The sequence below is a fragment of the Vollenhovia emeryi genome, unplaced genomic scaffold, assembly GCF_000949405.1.
Source record: "Vollenhovia emeryi isolate VEMERY1.0 unplaced genomic scaffold, V.emery_V1.0 DF939176.1, whole genome shotgun sequence".
Taxonomy (NCBI): Eukaryota; Metazoa; Arthropoda; class Insecta; order Hymenoptera; family Formicidae; genus Vollenhovia; species Vollenhovia emeryi.
In genome coordinates, this window is record NW_011967190.1 from 16,986 (window position 1) to 33,854 (window position 16,869).

A 16,869-nucleotide genomic window follows, 5' to 3' on the forward strand; every position below is an offset into this window, starting at 1 on the left:
TTTGCGGGCGAAAAGAAAAACCCACTTAATTACTCGAAGCGCGTTCAGGCGGAATACGGAAGTGCCGTGGAGTGCAAGAGAACAAAACGACGTGAAATGCGACGTGTAAGTGCTCGCATAGAGTGCATCCCTTCGTACTCCGCCCTTCGCGTGTCTGGTTAGAATTGAGGTCCGCTAGTACATTACGAATCTTTCTAAACGTATACCTTCCCCGTCGTCGACGGAAGTTCGTTTGTTTGAACCCCTCCGTCGTGAAAGGGCGATCTGGTTGCGAATAAAGTAGCATGGATAATTACTAAAATAAAAATAAGTCTTTATACGAGATTGTCGCGACAAATGCCGGCAGTCTCTTGTTACTTCAATCTTTACTGCACTCGATTCTTTCTATTTTCAAAAATTATATTTTATCAATTTTTAAATTGTGCAGAAATAGAAATTGCGTCTCTGCCGCAAAGAATGACATAAATATATAATTTATGTGTAATACTTTAAACGAAAAATTCAGGGTTGGGAAAGTTACTTTATAAAAGTATCTAGTTACAGTTATAGTTTTTTCGCTAAAAATGTAACTAGTTACAGTTACCCAAAAAGTAACGAATCGTTACTTTGCAGTTACTTTCTTGCAATGAAAATAAAAATATCAAATCTGCATGTGAATTGTAAAGTGTTCGATAAATGCGTTTATGCGCAAATGCAAGGCATAATGTAATCTGTGGAGGTTTAAAATACATATAAAGTAATTATTATTGTAACTAAGTTAAGTAACAGTTACAGATGGGGAGAAAGTAACGAAGTTAGAGTTACCAAAAACAGTAACTGTAACTGTAACTTACAGTTACAAGTAACGAGTTACTTTCCAACCCTGGAAAAATTCATACATTGTATAACAAATTGATAAGATCATTTTCTGAAGACTGTAAGCAATATAAATAAGACTGATTATCCATAGTAATTTGTTTCAAATATTACAGCTATAATAAACGAGTAATCATCATCTTGCTGATCAAATAAAACTCTGATATATCAAACATGATGAGCAAGAGGATTGATGACAGAAGGTAATATAAAGAAGGCGCGATGAGGACGTCGTAAATTATAATTGCATGAGTGTATTTGATGTGACGCACTCACACGTTTGAAATCATTTCTACTATGATTGGAAGAAAGGCAGTAACTGACAAGTGAAGCTTACGTTTTGCTCAGTTCTTTTCGTATTATAGTGCAATGATAATTTTAATGGCAAGTTTTCGTAGCTAAATTAAAAGCGCGTAATTTACTTAATAAATCAAATTAGTGAAATTAATCCTTAGTTTGAAAATAACGAAACATAATGATTTTGAAATATTCTGTTAATAGCAGCGTACAGTTAAAGACTCGTCACATTGTTTGGCATAAAATTGTAATTTGTTTATTAATATTTAATGATTATATTTAGCTTGACTTACCAGATTTAGTTCAACTGTAACTGCGGCTAAAATTCCCTGTGTAAAATACTCGTTTCAGCAAAATTATATCACTTACTGCCTTTTACTTGATCACAGATTTCATTGACGAATCCGGAAGGTCTGAAATAAACGACGAATCGCGCGAAATCGCGCTCTTCGTAGTGAGAAAGGGAGCGGGCCGGGGCATAAGAGGGTACAAAGTAGCCAGCAACCGCATTACACCAAACCCCGAAGCCAGATAAGAAGCACGGAAATCACCACTGTTAGTAGGAAGTCTTGCGGGCGAGCGTGCTCGCGAGAGTGCGAATTCGAATGTTCGTGCTGTGCCTGCCTTCCGCGCTTTATTTACAGAATGGGGACGTCGTGCATTATCGAATCGATAATCTGGAAACGACATCTCTTCAGCCGAATTTATTTGTAAAGAGATAAACGTATACTTTTTCTTTCCTTTCCTTCCTTCAAATTTTTAGAATCAAAGTTTAGAAATTCTTTACCGAGGGATTCTTTAAACTAGCTCTGTGATAAGGAATACGACATCGCGCATTTTATGAAATGTAAATTAATTGTTCAAAATGTGTTTTCCCTTTTTTGACACGGAACTGATCAATGCAATAATTTTCTAGAGAATTATATTTACATGTTTCTGAACAGTTTACGATTATTGAGCTGAGCAGCGTGTTTTATTTACCCCCTCTATTTAAAATCCGGGTCACTTGCTCAATAATTTGATGTTCAAGATCCTCGAAAGATTGTCATTGTCTGTCACTTGATATTTTAAATAAAGAATACCGGATAATACTGAGAGACATTCTCTTAATTGGAAGTATAACAGAGTCGTGATCGTATTAACAAGGCGCTCGAATTAAATTGAGAGCAAGAAGAAACAGCGAATTTCATTTATTCCTTTAACGAGCACAAAATGATATACGAGATGCGCTAAGCAATGACCTATTTAAATAATGTTAAAAGTTAACTATATATACGGAATAATCCACCGAAAAAAGCTAATTGCAAGGAAGAAATGTTGCTTCATGTAATTAGAGAAATAATAAACCATTACAGATTTCAATCTTATCAAATTTTGAACCGATCATTTCTTTGTCAAAATTTAAAGCTGGGTCAAAATTTAAAGCTCTAATTTAATGTCAGCAGTTGAAGACCATTGCAGCTAAATAAACTCTAACGTTGTAAATAAAATATTATAAAGCAATTGTAATTTGAAATAAGCATTTAATATAAACATTGAAAAATTTAAAAGTACTGTTTGAATTTATAAAATTTCTCGTATTTTCAATCATTTTTAACATTAGTGTTTTCCTCTGACTGGCGTTTTCCTACAAACTGTCCTATAACAGCATACACGAGCACGTTCAACAATCTCTCTTCCGAATACATTTTTTGTTTCGCTAGTTTCTCTGTCTCTCTTTCTCTCTCTCTTTTTCTCACTCTATTTTTGTCGGCCAATTCTCTTCGACTCTCTGAGCGCGACAAGGTCGAAAGAGCTGAACGGTTCGTTAAATGCCTTTTAGTCCGCCGTTTTGCGAGTCAGTTTTTGAAGTGACTTGCTGATAACACCAAAAAAAGCTTTCAGGTTCATGTCGATTTTGAGCGTTAAAGCCGAATATACACTTAACATTATTCATAAACATACACTTTCAGAAAGTGATAGCCACATATTTACGAAAATCTAAATCTCTGTGAAATAATTTCTATAACGCGCAAAAATTACTTTCAAAGAATGAAATTGTTGATTGTGAAGTTGTAACACGTTAGTTTCACACTTTGATATAAAAATTTTGAAAGAAAAATTGACATTTATCGAAAAGTCCTACTATTACAAATTATTCCTAAGAGAAAAATCTATGAGTATACTAGGTCTTTGCCTGTAAAAATAATAAAATGCTAGCAGGACCGCCTGCCTTACACGCTGCAACAAATTTAATATAGTACATTAAAAAAAAGAAAAGAAACGCATTGATGCTTCACTTAAAATTCTATTGTTTGATTGTTAATTGAATCCATCATAAGCGTGTGATTGGGAACCAAGTAACTACGTTTAGCGTTAAATGCGTGACGAACCAAGGTCCATTTGTACGCACTGGAAAGATCGAGAAAGATAGACAGAAACTGTAATTCACGCGGAAATACGACGATTAACCCTAGCAACCTTTCAATTGCTGCGAAGGGGCGAGTTTGAAGGAAGGCAGGCTGGAGCTCTGAGCAACAGGCAAAAAGTAAACGGTAATAATTAATTATAGACGGATCATACTTGTATGTTACTCATAATCAAACTAAAAGGAATAGAGCGAGTGAAGAATATGTAGAAAAAGAAAGAGAGAGAGAGAGAGAGAGAGAGAGAGAGAGAGAGAGAGAGAAAGAGCGAGAGAAATGCAATTTATTGATACTCTTGAAATTATTTTGATCGTAGGAGATCATGTACACATTGTTACATATGCTAGCTTGACTTTTGACTATACAATATCAGAAAACGACTTTCTGCTACTGAATCAAGTATTGCACCGTCATTACCATATTATGAAAAAAAGAGAGGGAGAGGAAGACGCGCACGTTTCCCTTTCGGACTCCTACAATTCCAATCTTTCGGCTGCTCCGTGGATAAGACACAGTATAGTCGATATTCTTGTGAGAATTAAAATGTTGTAATTTTTGCAAATACTACGTCGTATCCTTATTAAGCAAAGTGAAGGGAAACACGACAATTCAAGAGCCCCGTTTGGTCGAAACGACGTGGTATCTGCGAAAGTTACGAACACAATGCGGGACCACGATGGTCCTCGATTTTCATAAGCAATATCGATAACTGCGCTCCCGCGGGACGACCGCTCCACTTCGCTTCGTTATCCGTGTGTCTCGGTTTGGTGTATAAGCGGCGTTTGGATACCTTGCTGAGCGGGATGCCTATTGTGGTTGCTAGGTGCCATCATGTGCATCTGGTGTGCCCCGACCGGCGACCTCAGCGACAAATTGTTCAGGTTCACGTTTATCGAAAGATTCGTATTGTTACAGGCGGCGGTCAGGTTGTTGTGATTGTTCGGTGATGCAGCGCTGACGTTGGTACCCACATTGGTGGCTGCGTGAGGCGACAGCCCGGAGCTGTCGGTGGTAGGGGCCGAGGGATTCGACGAGGTGTTGTGCGAGGCGAAGTCCTTGCCGCCGTTGGCGCCGGCGGTGCCGCCGCTGCCGCCGGTGGAGCCGGCCGAGCCGCCCGTCACCGTCTTCGAGCACCTCAGGCACTTCGGCAGCCAGGAGTGACGGCGCACGAACTTCCGGTACTCCTTCCTCACCTGCAAGAGCGAAGCAGAGCCCGCCCGACCCAACGAAACGAGTTTAACGGTGCGAGAAAAAACTAAAGGCCTGTGCGAGACAGCGTGCGGATGTGCGTCATGTGCACTTCTGCGAGTCTGATACATGGAGATTGCAGACCGCAGGCTGCAGACGGCCTCGAACGAGCAGCCGTGGTATGCGAGTAAAATTATCGTTGAGAAAAACTAAGTTGCGCTTCCTTTTTTTCATTTACTTTCACTTCGCGTCTTTTGTCACCTTCGAGCAAAGTTGGAAGGCCGTCTGCGATCAATTGTGAAAATGTTGTGCAATCTAGGTTCGCAGGCTCGTAACTCTAGTGCCGTTTTAACGAGAAATAAAAATAATATCGGTGCTTCTCTCGCGATGATAAGAAAAAAATAGAGTTCTCAAATTCACGAGGAAATTATAATTGAGCCCACTACGGGTGACGAAAGTACGCGAAATAAACGCCAGTAACTTGCATTGCGCTTTATTAGACTTTATTGTACAGCGCCTCGTTAGACAGATCATTTTCTCATCTCCATGTTCCGATTTTCACGCGCAAAACAATACGACGGTAACATATGATTATCGTTCCAGCAATCTTAATTAGTATTAATCGTCATCGACATGTTCAACTTAAGCGCTAGAAAATTCTCCAACTTTCAAGTTTAATATTAAAAATCGATACGCAAGTGAGAATAATTTATAAAAAGGATTGTTACAGCTCACTGTCTCTAAAGAGATATAAAGTTTACACAGTTCCCCAGGCAACGATATAACACATTCCATTACAAATCACTTTGTAAAAGGTATGCGACAAAATTGATCGGACCTTACAGGAGACGCGTCGATGCAAAATCAAATCGTTCTTATAAAAAGTTGCATCGCTCTTAAGTAGAAATCGTTACACATATTTTCACGAGCAACTCCGATTTTTGTTGTTTGCATCTCTCTCTCTCACGCCGGGAAACACCCGGCGATGTTGCCGGAATGGCTTAAATCAAGGCGGACTTCTGTGCCCCGACGTATTCCCTTACCTTCTCGTTCTGTACGCAATGGAACACAAAGATAAACAGCCCCTGGAGACTATTCAATACGGTGAAGATGTACGCCATCACGACGGATTCTTGGTTTAAGTAGAGAAGCCCGAACGTCCAGGTCAGACCTAGTAGAAACACCAGCACGATAGCGCCTCGCAGCCAGGCCCTGATCAGAAGATACAGAATAATAAATTACATCGGAGAACGGCTAGCCAAGTTTCTGTTGTACAATACAAATCGCGATGGCGGCGCTTAAAGGGGACCAACGTATCGTCGCTCCGATGGAACATGATTTTCTCGAAAGAAACGAAAGTCTCGTCGAGCATCGCGCCTCCTCGTCGCGGGAAACCTAGGATCGATTGTGCTATTTAAGCTCGCGTTAGCTTATTTGATGAAAAACCTACAACTGACACGTGGATTCTTCGGTAAAAATAAAAAGATATTTTCTGCAGCTCGAAGGACGAGTGACGAAAACGTCATTAGTACGAACGCGATAACTGTATGGATTTCCAATTTTTCGCAACAATTTTGCGACACTGTTGTCGTCACATCTAGTCGTTAATTGAAAGCAGTTTTAACGTCACGACCAGCTAATTTTAGAAACTTTCTAATATGAGGAGAGAACGAGCTTTAATTATTTATCTCATTTTAATTATTTAGCAGCAGTAATTTCAATTTTTTTTTCCCTAAATTAGGTGCTATTCGTAAAAAAAGACGTAACGATAATTGCAGCCGATCCCAGGCTTCCTCGGTCGATCGCAGTTTTAATACTTGACATTATGACGTCGAGGGGGAAAAATAGTGCGATCGTCATGTAGCGTCGTGAGACACGCGAAGGCTCGTCGACGACGGCGACGTTTAAACGTTTAAACGTTGCGATGTTATGCTGAATAGGAGTTCTTTTTTATTTTTGCAAGTAACGCGAACGCCGCTTTGAGCGTCGCCGGAATCGCGACGTCTTATCTAAACCGTTATGATTAGAACGTGTGGCGTTATACACAGGTAGGCGGGTATATCTCTACGGTACTTCTACGTCTATCTACTTGTAAATCAGGCGTAATACCCGAAACTAAGGAGAATACTACATGCATGTGAATTATCGTGTCTACTCACAGGAAATGCATGATAAATATACGACAGGTGCTGTAGTTATTATATACATACATAATCGGTAGCAAGAATAAGTTCAGTTACTAGAGAAACATCGGGTTCACACACAAATTTCACATACAAATACAAAAAAAAGTCAGAAACACTTAAAAAATGTATCATTTTTTAGGGAAAAAAACATCTGATTCGACAAAATCAAATTATTGATCATAAAATTGTATATTAAAATTAATTATAATATATATTTATTTAAATCTCGTGCTTGTCGCTTATCAATCACGAGTACGAAATATTTCATTCCGCGGTATAAATAAGCGATAAACACAATTGGAATAAATTCAGAAATTAAAAAATTATTAGAGCAATTATTTGGCAAAAATTATTAGGCCAATATCGTTGTGATTAACTGAAGGAATAAAAATGTATATGGTATCGTATTTTTTTGGAAATTTAATTCTCACACAAATAAAATTGCTGTTTTTTATTGTAACGTATTAAATTAATTCCAGAATGATATGTATTAATATTGAAATTCAGCTTTCACAGTTTCAGTTTGTAAAATCAGATCATTCGATTACAAATATTGACTTGAAAATTTGCGAATGTCGAATTCTATAAACACACTACTTTGCTCTTTTATTCCTTCGACCAATGTATTAATTACAATTACGCACACAAACGCTGCATTGGCGTTTTACATCGCGTTTCCTATGAGTGTTACGATATCACGTGGTGGCGAGTGTTTTGATGTATGATGTGAGATACTAGAGTCTACGGCTACGTTCACAAAATCAGTGTGAAATGATATTCGGATAGCTTAATCAAAATGAAAATGGACTAAAGACAAAAGAAATGGGATGATATCAAATGAGACGAGCGAAATGACGATTAATGACAACGTTAACGATATGACTGGTGAGTAATAATAAAAATGGTAAATATCTTACAAGTGCGCTTGCAATTTGTTGGGAAGAGCATTCTCTTCCTTTCCACTACCAACCAACCACGCCATGCAGAAGAATGTAGAACAGTGTAGACAGAAGTGGGTAGAAGATTTAATACAAAAATGAAACAAGACAGCAGTTAGGTGATTGTTTCCGGCACCATTAATTAATTGATTATAGCTTATTCTCTGACTTGCAATGCTCGATTCGCATTACTTTTTGCCGAGCGCTCTGAAGCACGGCCGTTTTGTTCAACAATCGCAAGTAAAATGGTTGACACAATTAGTTATGTAAACAAGGAAGTACAGCAATATTTTAACGCCTGTTATCGCAAAAAATATTATCCGTAATAATCCGAATCGGGATTGCAACAACTTTTTCACTACCATCACCAAATTATTCACGTATTTTCACAATTTTATAAAAATCGACAGATTTTTGCTTTTTTTTATAATAAATTTTACACAAATTACTAACTATGCCTCCGTTCACAAGATCCGTAAATTAAATGTGAGAATATACAGGGTGTTCCCCTGAAACGTTCCCAAGAAGCGATACATAAATTAAAACACATTTTTACATATTTTATTTATATTATCGTCTACAAAGTTAACAATCCACAGACACAATAATCTGAAAAATTCAAAATCTACGGAATCTAATAAAAAAACTTTAAAATTCACAGGCTGAAAATGTTCACATTTTGCATAATTTTTAAAGCATTGAAAAATTATTATTGCAATTTGTTTGAAATATTTTTCACTTATTATTAATATTTCTTTGTCACGGGACATTGAATTTCAAAGGAAAGAAATGTGAGAAGTAAAATTCAAGAATCTTGCAAAACAAATGATTTACGAATTCACAGAGTGATCTAAGTAAGGAATAAATTTAGAAAACTACCACGATGGTGTTCTATAAGCACTTGGAAACACTATGGCGCACCCTGCATATGTTTACGACAATCTGTGTAATCGAAACGATATACTCGTGTATATCCTAGGTATCACAGCAATACAGTGGTGTGTCGAACGAACGAAATCTGCGGTCATTCCAAACACAGGAACTCAAAACCAAAACCAAAAAAGTCAGCATGGCCGCCAAAAGATGCGTGACAACAAGATCCGCGTTCGGGAGATCTCTTTAAGCAAGTAAAGCTTGCGAACGTGTAAACCGAAAGCACCAAACAAACATCTCGATTGCTACTCTTCGACGGGAGGATCAAATCTCGAACGTGACGGACAACGGACGCACTCCACTGGTACACGGTATATACAGTTTGCAATTTATGGTGATTTACTATGGAAAAAAAAAGAAAAAAAATACAAACTACCAGGGACCACTGTGCTTACCTTGCGCTAGCCAGTCGAGAATGCTCCTTGCTCTTCATGGCCACCGTGGTGTTTGCGTGCCGGCACATCATGTAGATCGCCATCGATAGAAATACCAGATTTGCCTGCGAGGAGTGACGTTAAAATCGATTACGTCATCGGGACACATAAAGTTGATTAAGCAAGTAGTAACGAATATCCACCGCCAATGCTGCACAACGTTTCCATAATTAACTGTTTAGCTAGTCGACAATATATCGGACAATTACCAGTATAACGAGTATCACAGGTCCGACGAAGCTGAAGATGAAATAATTATCCGCGCGTAGCCAGCAGTACCGATCGGTACCGTAGCTGAGTGGATCGATTATGCACGAAATTGCCACGACCAGCAGCGGTGCGCCATACGCGACCAGATAGTACCACCGAAGCCGCGATTTTTCCGCTTCGAATACCTCGATCAGCATAACGTATAACTGGAACCCTGCAACGTAATGCAAAATCATGTACAAGAGGTGTATAGATTATCCCACAAAATGAGAAAATAGCAAATTAAGATGTAAATAAGATTGGCTGTCCAAGTTATTGTCCAGCTCACCTTCGAGGAACATCCAAGCGAACGCGCACAAGAAGAAGAAGTGCAGTAAGCCGGCCACGATGCCGCAGACGATCCTCTGATTAGTTTGACCGATCCCGCAAACGAAGAGTACCTCGGCAATCAGCAGGCACACGCAGAGATTTTTGTGGATCGTCGTCCTGTCCGACTGCAAATCGGAGGATCAGGGGGTGAGAGTGACAAAAAATTCCATCTCGCCGCGATTGAATGCCGATCGATCGGCGCGCTCGCGCAGTTATATACATTACCTTCAGTCCGCGAAATAATTGAAACGTGAGAATGGCCAGGACGAGGCAGACGACGGAAATGATGCAGCCTATATACGTGATGATCTGCAGGGCGACCTGATGGGCGATGTCCAGCCTGACGGCGTGCACGTCCATCAGCACGGCGAAGTTCGTCAGGTGATTGCATTCGCACACGGTGTGAGTTTCGTTGGTCTTTTGTATCTGGCATCCCTCGTCCGACCAGGCGCTGTGGGAAATAAGGTATCGCGTGTAGAGGAGATAGTCATTGTTCACTTTATTGTTACTTTCCCATCGCGGCTATATAGGACGCGTTGAAAGTTGCGCGGGGATAGTTATAGATTTTCTCTACACGGCCAGAATTATACATATAATAGATAAATGAAATATTTTATATAGCACATGTATGTGTGTACATTTGTATTCTGGCGTCGAGTCTATTCTTCTTATCAAAAAACTCACAGAAAGTTGCGATTAAAAGTTACATTTCCAGAATGAAAATTAAAAACTCTTATTCTACAATCAATTTTAAGTAAATCGAGTACCGAACGTGTACAGTATATCGAATCTCTATAACTGAATTTGAAGAAGGACTTTTTGGATTAAATAGTAACAAATATACTTTCTACTTCCGCGGGTAGTCGCACAATGCGCAACGGGAGAGCACGGGAAGAGAAAATTGAAAATGAAGAAATAAGGGAAAGAGAGAGAGAGAGAGAGAGACTCCTCGGCACTTTTAGTATTGTAGAAAGTGGAGATGGGATCGGGCGAGGGCGAAATTACCTCAAGATGTAATCCCAGAAGACGCAAGTGGGGTTGGTGACGTTCTCGACCGCCAGATGCCTGAAATACACCCGAACGGGCTCCGAGAGCTGTATGTGCCGGCCTTTTCCCAAGGACGCCGAGATAACTTTGCTGTTGAGAAGACGGGTGGTGTTTCGCCGCGGCGGAGGCTGGGGATCGTCGTTCATGACAACGGACGGCGGCTCCGCTTGCGGCTGTAGTATCTCCTCGAGTCTGTCAAAGGCCATGAAGACCAGCCGGACGATCCCGGCCTCGCTGTTGTCCAGCAAAGCGCCCCTGGTAAGTTCCACGCGATCGTTCGAGACGGTCCACCTTTGCTGGGCGGCCTCGCTCGGGAAAACTTCCAGCTCGTTGTCGATGTTGCGCGCGTCCAGTACGCGAACTTCCATCACTGCGGCGAGGACACGCACGTGGCTAATTAAGCGAGCAAGGTGTAGCTTCCTCTCGGCGGCGTTTAACGCACCCCGTGAGAGTTCGCCAGCCGCCAATTTGCGGAAGACGCGAATTCAATTACGGCGGAACAGTGGTTTTCAAACTCGGCGCGACGAACGTGTATTTTGGGTACATACAAATTTAATTTTTTTTTTCATCAAATAATGATAGAAATTGGAACACTTCGTTGTTAGATAAACGTCATGACTGTAAGACAAATTTGTATGCAACTCTGAAATGCCTTTCGAAAACTTTTTTTAAATATGAAATAGAAGTCACTTCATTAAATATTAAAAAAAATACATTTTCGCGCGTGTCATGGCACAAATTGGAAACCACTGCGACAGAAGAGGGAATTTTTGTTATTTTTTCGACTTTTACCTACGCGGAGAGAATTTTTTGTTAAAATTTACCCTGAACATTATGTAGTCGTGGGACAAATGTATATGATTAAATTTTCAAAAACTCGTACAGTTCTTCGAAATGCCATGTTCTCCCACGATTCCATAATTTTGTAATCGTCGAACAACATGACATTTCGAAGGAGAACCAGTAGAATGTATACTAACAAAATAAGTATAATCCTCAGTAAAATGTACGACAAAATTTCAAAAGACTCTCATAAAAGTCTTCGAAATGCCATGTTGTCCGGCGATTACAAGATTTTCCGGATAAACATTAAGAAAAGATTGTCACACCCTGAACGAAATTAAAAAGGGTAATTTAATAAAACAAATCTACTGACAAATTTATATCCTTGAAAATCCACCAAGGAGCTCAATCGTTCCAAACTTTGCAGGGAAATTCATTCGTCGCGAGAAAGAGCAATGGTCCTAACACACTGTGCAATTCGCTGCGAAATGAAGGACTGAGAAATTAAGAATTGATCGCGGGGTATCAATCAGCGGCGTTGCCAGGAAGAAGGACTTAATGCGCTTTCGATCCTTCTTTTGAAAAGGAGGACGTTACACAGCATCCGACCGGCTGTCGCTCATCAACTGCCCTCCGCTCCCCCCCACCCCCCTTCGTCCTTCCGACGCTTTTTGCTCTCCGCTGTTATGCAGTTTATCAAGCGCGCATCTGATGATGCACGTACACAGCGGCTCAATCAAGCCGCGACGCACTTCCGGGAAGTAAATCAAGTCGCTCGTAATTCCACCGTCGTTTTGTAATAATAATAGCGCGCGCCCGCGCCGTACTCGTCTGGATTATAACGTAATCCGGGCGGGTACCGGGGAATTACGATGGATTCGGATCTGTATTTTATCTATACCGGAGATTACCGGGTGTTGGGTGCGCGAGCAATATAAATCATTCCATCGTTCGCAACGAGCGCGCCGAAGGCGAGTGCAGGCGTGCATTCCGTGACTTTAGAAATCGCCGATACGAAAAATAGTTATAAATATACACCGGAGGAGCACGACGATTCCGGTTAGACAACCGCGCCAACTCCGTCGCGAATTGCTCGGCGAAAAGAATGCAAATTGGAGCTTAATAACATCGCGATTAATTTACAAACTGATATTATCCCCCAAAGACCGAGACGATTTTTTTAACATGTATTTCGCTCATATACAATTTTTTGAAATATAAAACTTATATAAAACTCGCATGTACTTTCTCTCCCTTACGTTTTGCACTCACGCTCGGCGACGCGCGAATAAAGAGTTATGAAAAATATTAATCTACGGTCTCTTTAGATTTCAGGCTAAATCGAGAGCCTATTTTACGTTAACGACAATAGCAAATGAGGCTCTTGATGTAATTTCGAAGTTATGTCCTGCAATTATCTAGGCAATTGTGTACAAGACGAGATGGCGACCTAACGAGGAGGATATCGAGGTGCTCAGTGTCCCCTTACTTGGCATGTAAAGAACATAATAAATGCGTAGTCTGATAAATTGTTGCGTAGCAATTGCCAATCATCATTAGCAGTACTCACATATGTTTTTGCCCTCGTGCATAATGGTCTTCTCGTGCATAAGCGTGTCGGCCAGCAGGAACGCGTTCTCCTCAAGGCCGATCAGCAGCGACGTCGCGACCCTCATCTGCTCCTGATGACTGAGATCCTTCCAGGACGCCATTTGCGCCCTGTCGAGCAGGTTGCTGCCGGTCCTCACCACGCCCTGGAGCAGCTCCGTGACGCTGACCTCCCTCTGACTCGGGTCTTGGTAGGTCTTGATGTCCAGGGCCATCTTCTCGGCCATGTTCTTGATGATCTTCGTGGTGATCATCATGTCGCCGCCGTACAGGCCGCGGCTGTTGTTCGTCACCTGCGAGAGTTCCCTGCTGATGCCGAGAATCACGTCGCCGTCCGTGACGCGGTTCTCCAGGGTGGTCAGCCAGACGGACCGGCACTCGCTCAAGTCCGGACTGTCGCGGTGCCAGAAGGCGGACTCTCCGCGGGGCAGGCATCGCCATCTGGCCAGGCCGTTGGCGCCGCCAGGGCAGCTCTGCACGGCCACTTCGCCGGCCCGGGTCGTGTTCCAGGACAGGTTCCTAGCTACCACCGGCGGACACACTTGCCTGCCGTAGTCGTACCACTGGCCGTTCGAACTGGACTCCGGGTACAGCGTGCTGGGTACTGCAACAATATGATTACGACCCGGTCAGTATGATCGTCTTAAGTGACCGCCACAGCTAACGACTGTAGTTAACGGCTCGGCGTTAATGCGATATCGCCGTCGCGGCGTCCTCGGGGACGCAGCTCGGTACGCAACGGCGCTCGGAAATGGAATTTCGGTCCTCCCCGGGGGGATCTTAATGCCTCGTCGCGATCGAACCAGAAGTGTTGCTATTTACTCGCGTCAGTTTATAGAATGTCTTTGTTATAGGAATGTGTTTGCCGTATAATGTACAAGAGAGAAAAATAAAAGAGAAACCGAGGCGATAGCGGCCTGTCTTTAGACGCTGTTACGATCACAACAGCTGTAATGCTCCGGTCATCTATTATGCTTAGGCGTCGTCTAATACGAGCGGCTTATCCTCAAAGTCAACTTATAGATCTGCGAACCCGTAACCGGGACACAGGATATAGCTCGTTACTAAAGATGTTATCACTGTTGTCGATACAAGACTGTCGTGTGTAATCGGCAAATTGGTTATCGACCACTAATCGGGCGTCTCTGGATCCTGAGGATCCACGTTCAAAAATATGTCAGACTTATCGTACGCAAAATCAGAAACCAAAATGGCATTGTTTAATCCGGCCGACGTATTAATATTAACGTTTCAAAACGGCACATATTATCCAATGTTCCCACTGAAGGAGGGAGAAATCTTACCGGTGGTCCTTCGGCTGGTTCTCCAGGGAGCGAAGGTGGACGTTGTCGTGGCTTGAGTGGTCTCGAACATAATCGGCGGCACCGCCGGGCCATTCGCCGGAGAACCATTCGCAGGAAGTATTAAGTCCTGATCCTCCTCATCGGCTTCGATGTCGGCGGAGGACCTTGTTGACGTGGAACTGAAAACGGAGGGGGACTCGTTACTCTCGATGGTCCTCGTACACGTCGAAATTTACGAACGTGTAGATCGCGCCTGAATTAACGATGCGAAGGAAAATATTTATTCTCGTTGTACAGACAGCGATTGAAGGAAATTGATGGGGCGCGTAGAATAGCACGCGAGGAGAAATTTATTACCTCCACACTTTCCTTCTGCTCTGTTTTTATGCTTACGCGCGATACATATGACTAATATTGAAGTACACGTGAATACGATTCCGGGTTGAAGGCCGAAGTTTTCCCCCGGCTTTACCGCGGCGTTGAGCCGCGTTCGAAAATTCTGATTTTTCTAGCACACTGACCTCGCCGGCGTCGTTATCGGCATCGTCGGGGTCGACACCGCCGGTGGTTGTTGGGGTGGTTGTTGTGCCGGTGTCGTAATCCTCGAGGGAGGCCTGACAGTCGGCTTAGCGGTGCTCCAAACACTCGGCTGTGAAGTTATGAACCACGGCGGACTTGGCCGGGACGTTGTCGTGGTGGTGGCCGCTGCGAATATTTCGTCAAGATCGCTTTAATGAGGACGGGAAGACTGGCAGCGCGAGGGAGCTTTCGGGGGCGAAGGGGAGAAGATCAGGCAGTTCGTCTACGAGCTTATCGTACTCGAAGACTGGGTATAATTAAGAAGGAAAGTGATTGCAGGGGTGCGGGATATTTAAAGCTTTCGAGAGGTCTCTCCGGCTCGGGAATATCCAAGTCATCCCTCTACTTTCTCTCTTCTCCGTCCCCCCCTCTCGCTCCCTCTCTCTCTCTCTTTCTCATTGATACGATGGGGAGTTTATCCACCGCGTCGAATTTATATTAGACTCTTGTTAATCATTCGATAGAGTTTGAATGAACTGTCTGTACTTTGCGTATATTCCCGATAGACCGAAGGAAATGAGATATCCGCTGCTCGGAGATACCAAGGTACTCTCATCTCTGTTTTTCTTGGCCCGTTACGCTGGAAGGAGCTTATCCGCTGTATCGGATTTATATCGGATTCTTGTTAATCGTAATCATTCGATAGAGAGCTTGGGTAAATCTCCTTTTGAGAATATCAGATATAGTAAATAATATTTGAATTTTATCAAAATATTTGACGCGCCTGACTGATCAAGATAGTTTCGCAGATTTAAATTGATTTTCTAATAAAATGTAAATAGTGAAACAAGATTTTTACAGACGGAAGTGATAAGAAAGAGATACAATTTTCAGATTATAACAAGCGTAACTTTTCAATTTTACCAAAATTGAAATTTTAATTAAAACATCCACAAATTTCAAGATACAAGTACATAACAAAATTACTAAGCACCTCTAGTGAAGTTACTTTGTCCATTATTTTTTCCAACGTCAAAAAATATTAAAAAATATTCTGCTCGGAAGTGATCGCGAGTTTAACAATTTGACTGGGCGAGCACTACGAATAAAAGTTAAACACTCTGCAAGCAGATAAATTGCCCACGACGTATTTCGCGAATATAAGATTCAAATGGGCAAAGCAGAGAGAGAAAGAGAGACGGGGAATAAGAGATTAGACTGCACGGTTCAATATCGCGACTAGATCTAGCCGTGAACGGGGAAACGATCTTTAACCCAAGATGGCGACGACAGTTAATTCCAGAACGGGATGGTCCACGTATTTCGCGGTACTATCTCTATAGAGGTCATCTTTATTGTCCGAGGGGGTTTGCGATAAGGTAAAATACCGGACGTCGCCGATATTCGTCGCGATAATCGCGCGGGCAAAGGTAAGACGTGCACGTGCGAATCGAAGAGAGAAGAGGAATCGGTTTTACTTCTCTCCCGCGGCCACGTTGGTGGCTATTAAAAGATCCGACTGTTCGCGAATATATATTGGTGGCGTGAACTGGAACTGGTATTTATCGAATCTCCGCGAGGTCGGCCGCGAGACGACACGAAAGCAGCGATCGGAGACAGATATTCAGGATTTGGGAGAGGATTTGGATACCATTATCAGAAAGTAACAACGTGTTCGTGGGAAAGAAGACAAGTCAGTATGTACATTTAATACTTAACATTTTAAATATTGAATATTTACTATTAATACTTAAGTTTACGATGTCAATTAAATCAATGCCGATCGTACTGGC

At 41.9% G+C, this 16,869-nt stretch overlaps 1 protein-coding gene across 3 annotated transcripts in view; it reads right to left on the reverse strand.

Annotated features, from left to right (window-relative positions):
- Positions 1-16,869, reverse strand: part of LOC105563388 (latrophilin Cirl-like) — a 396,767-nt gene that overhangs the window by 13,388 nt on the left and 366,510 nt on the right. For all 3 annotated transcript variants that reach the window (XM_012014953.1, XM_012014951.1, XM_012014952.1), the window contains 11 exons: positions 15,079-15,262; positions 14,558-14,736; positions 13,216-13,857; positions 10,821-11,232; positions 10,041-10,266; positions 9,775-9,940; positions 9,446-9,660; positions 9,198-9,301; positions 7,849-7,893; positions 5,789-5,957; positions 4,529-4,750 (listed from right to left, as the gene is read on the reverse strand). In XM_012014953.1, coding sequence (XP_011870343.1) covers positions 4,529-4,750; positions 5,789-5,957; positions 7,849-7,893; positions 9,198-9,301; positions 9,446-9,660; positions 9,775-9,940; positions 10,041-10,266; positions 10,821-11,232; positions 13,216-13,857; positions 14,558-14,736; positions 15,079-15,262 — 2,564 coding nt within the window. The remainder of the gene's footprint in view (positions 1-4,528; positions 4,751-5,788; positions 5,958-7,848; positions 7,894-9,197; positions 9,302-9,445; positions 9,661-9,774; positions 9,941-10,040; positions 10,267-10,820; positions 11,233-13,215; positions 13,858-14,557; positions 14,737-15,078; positions 15,263-16,869) is intronic.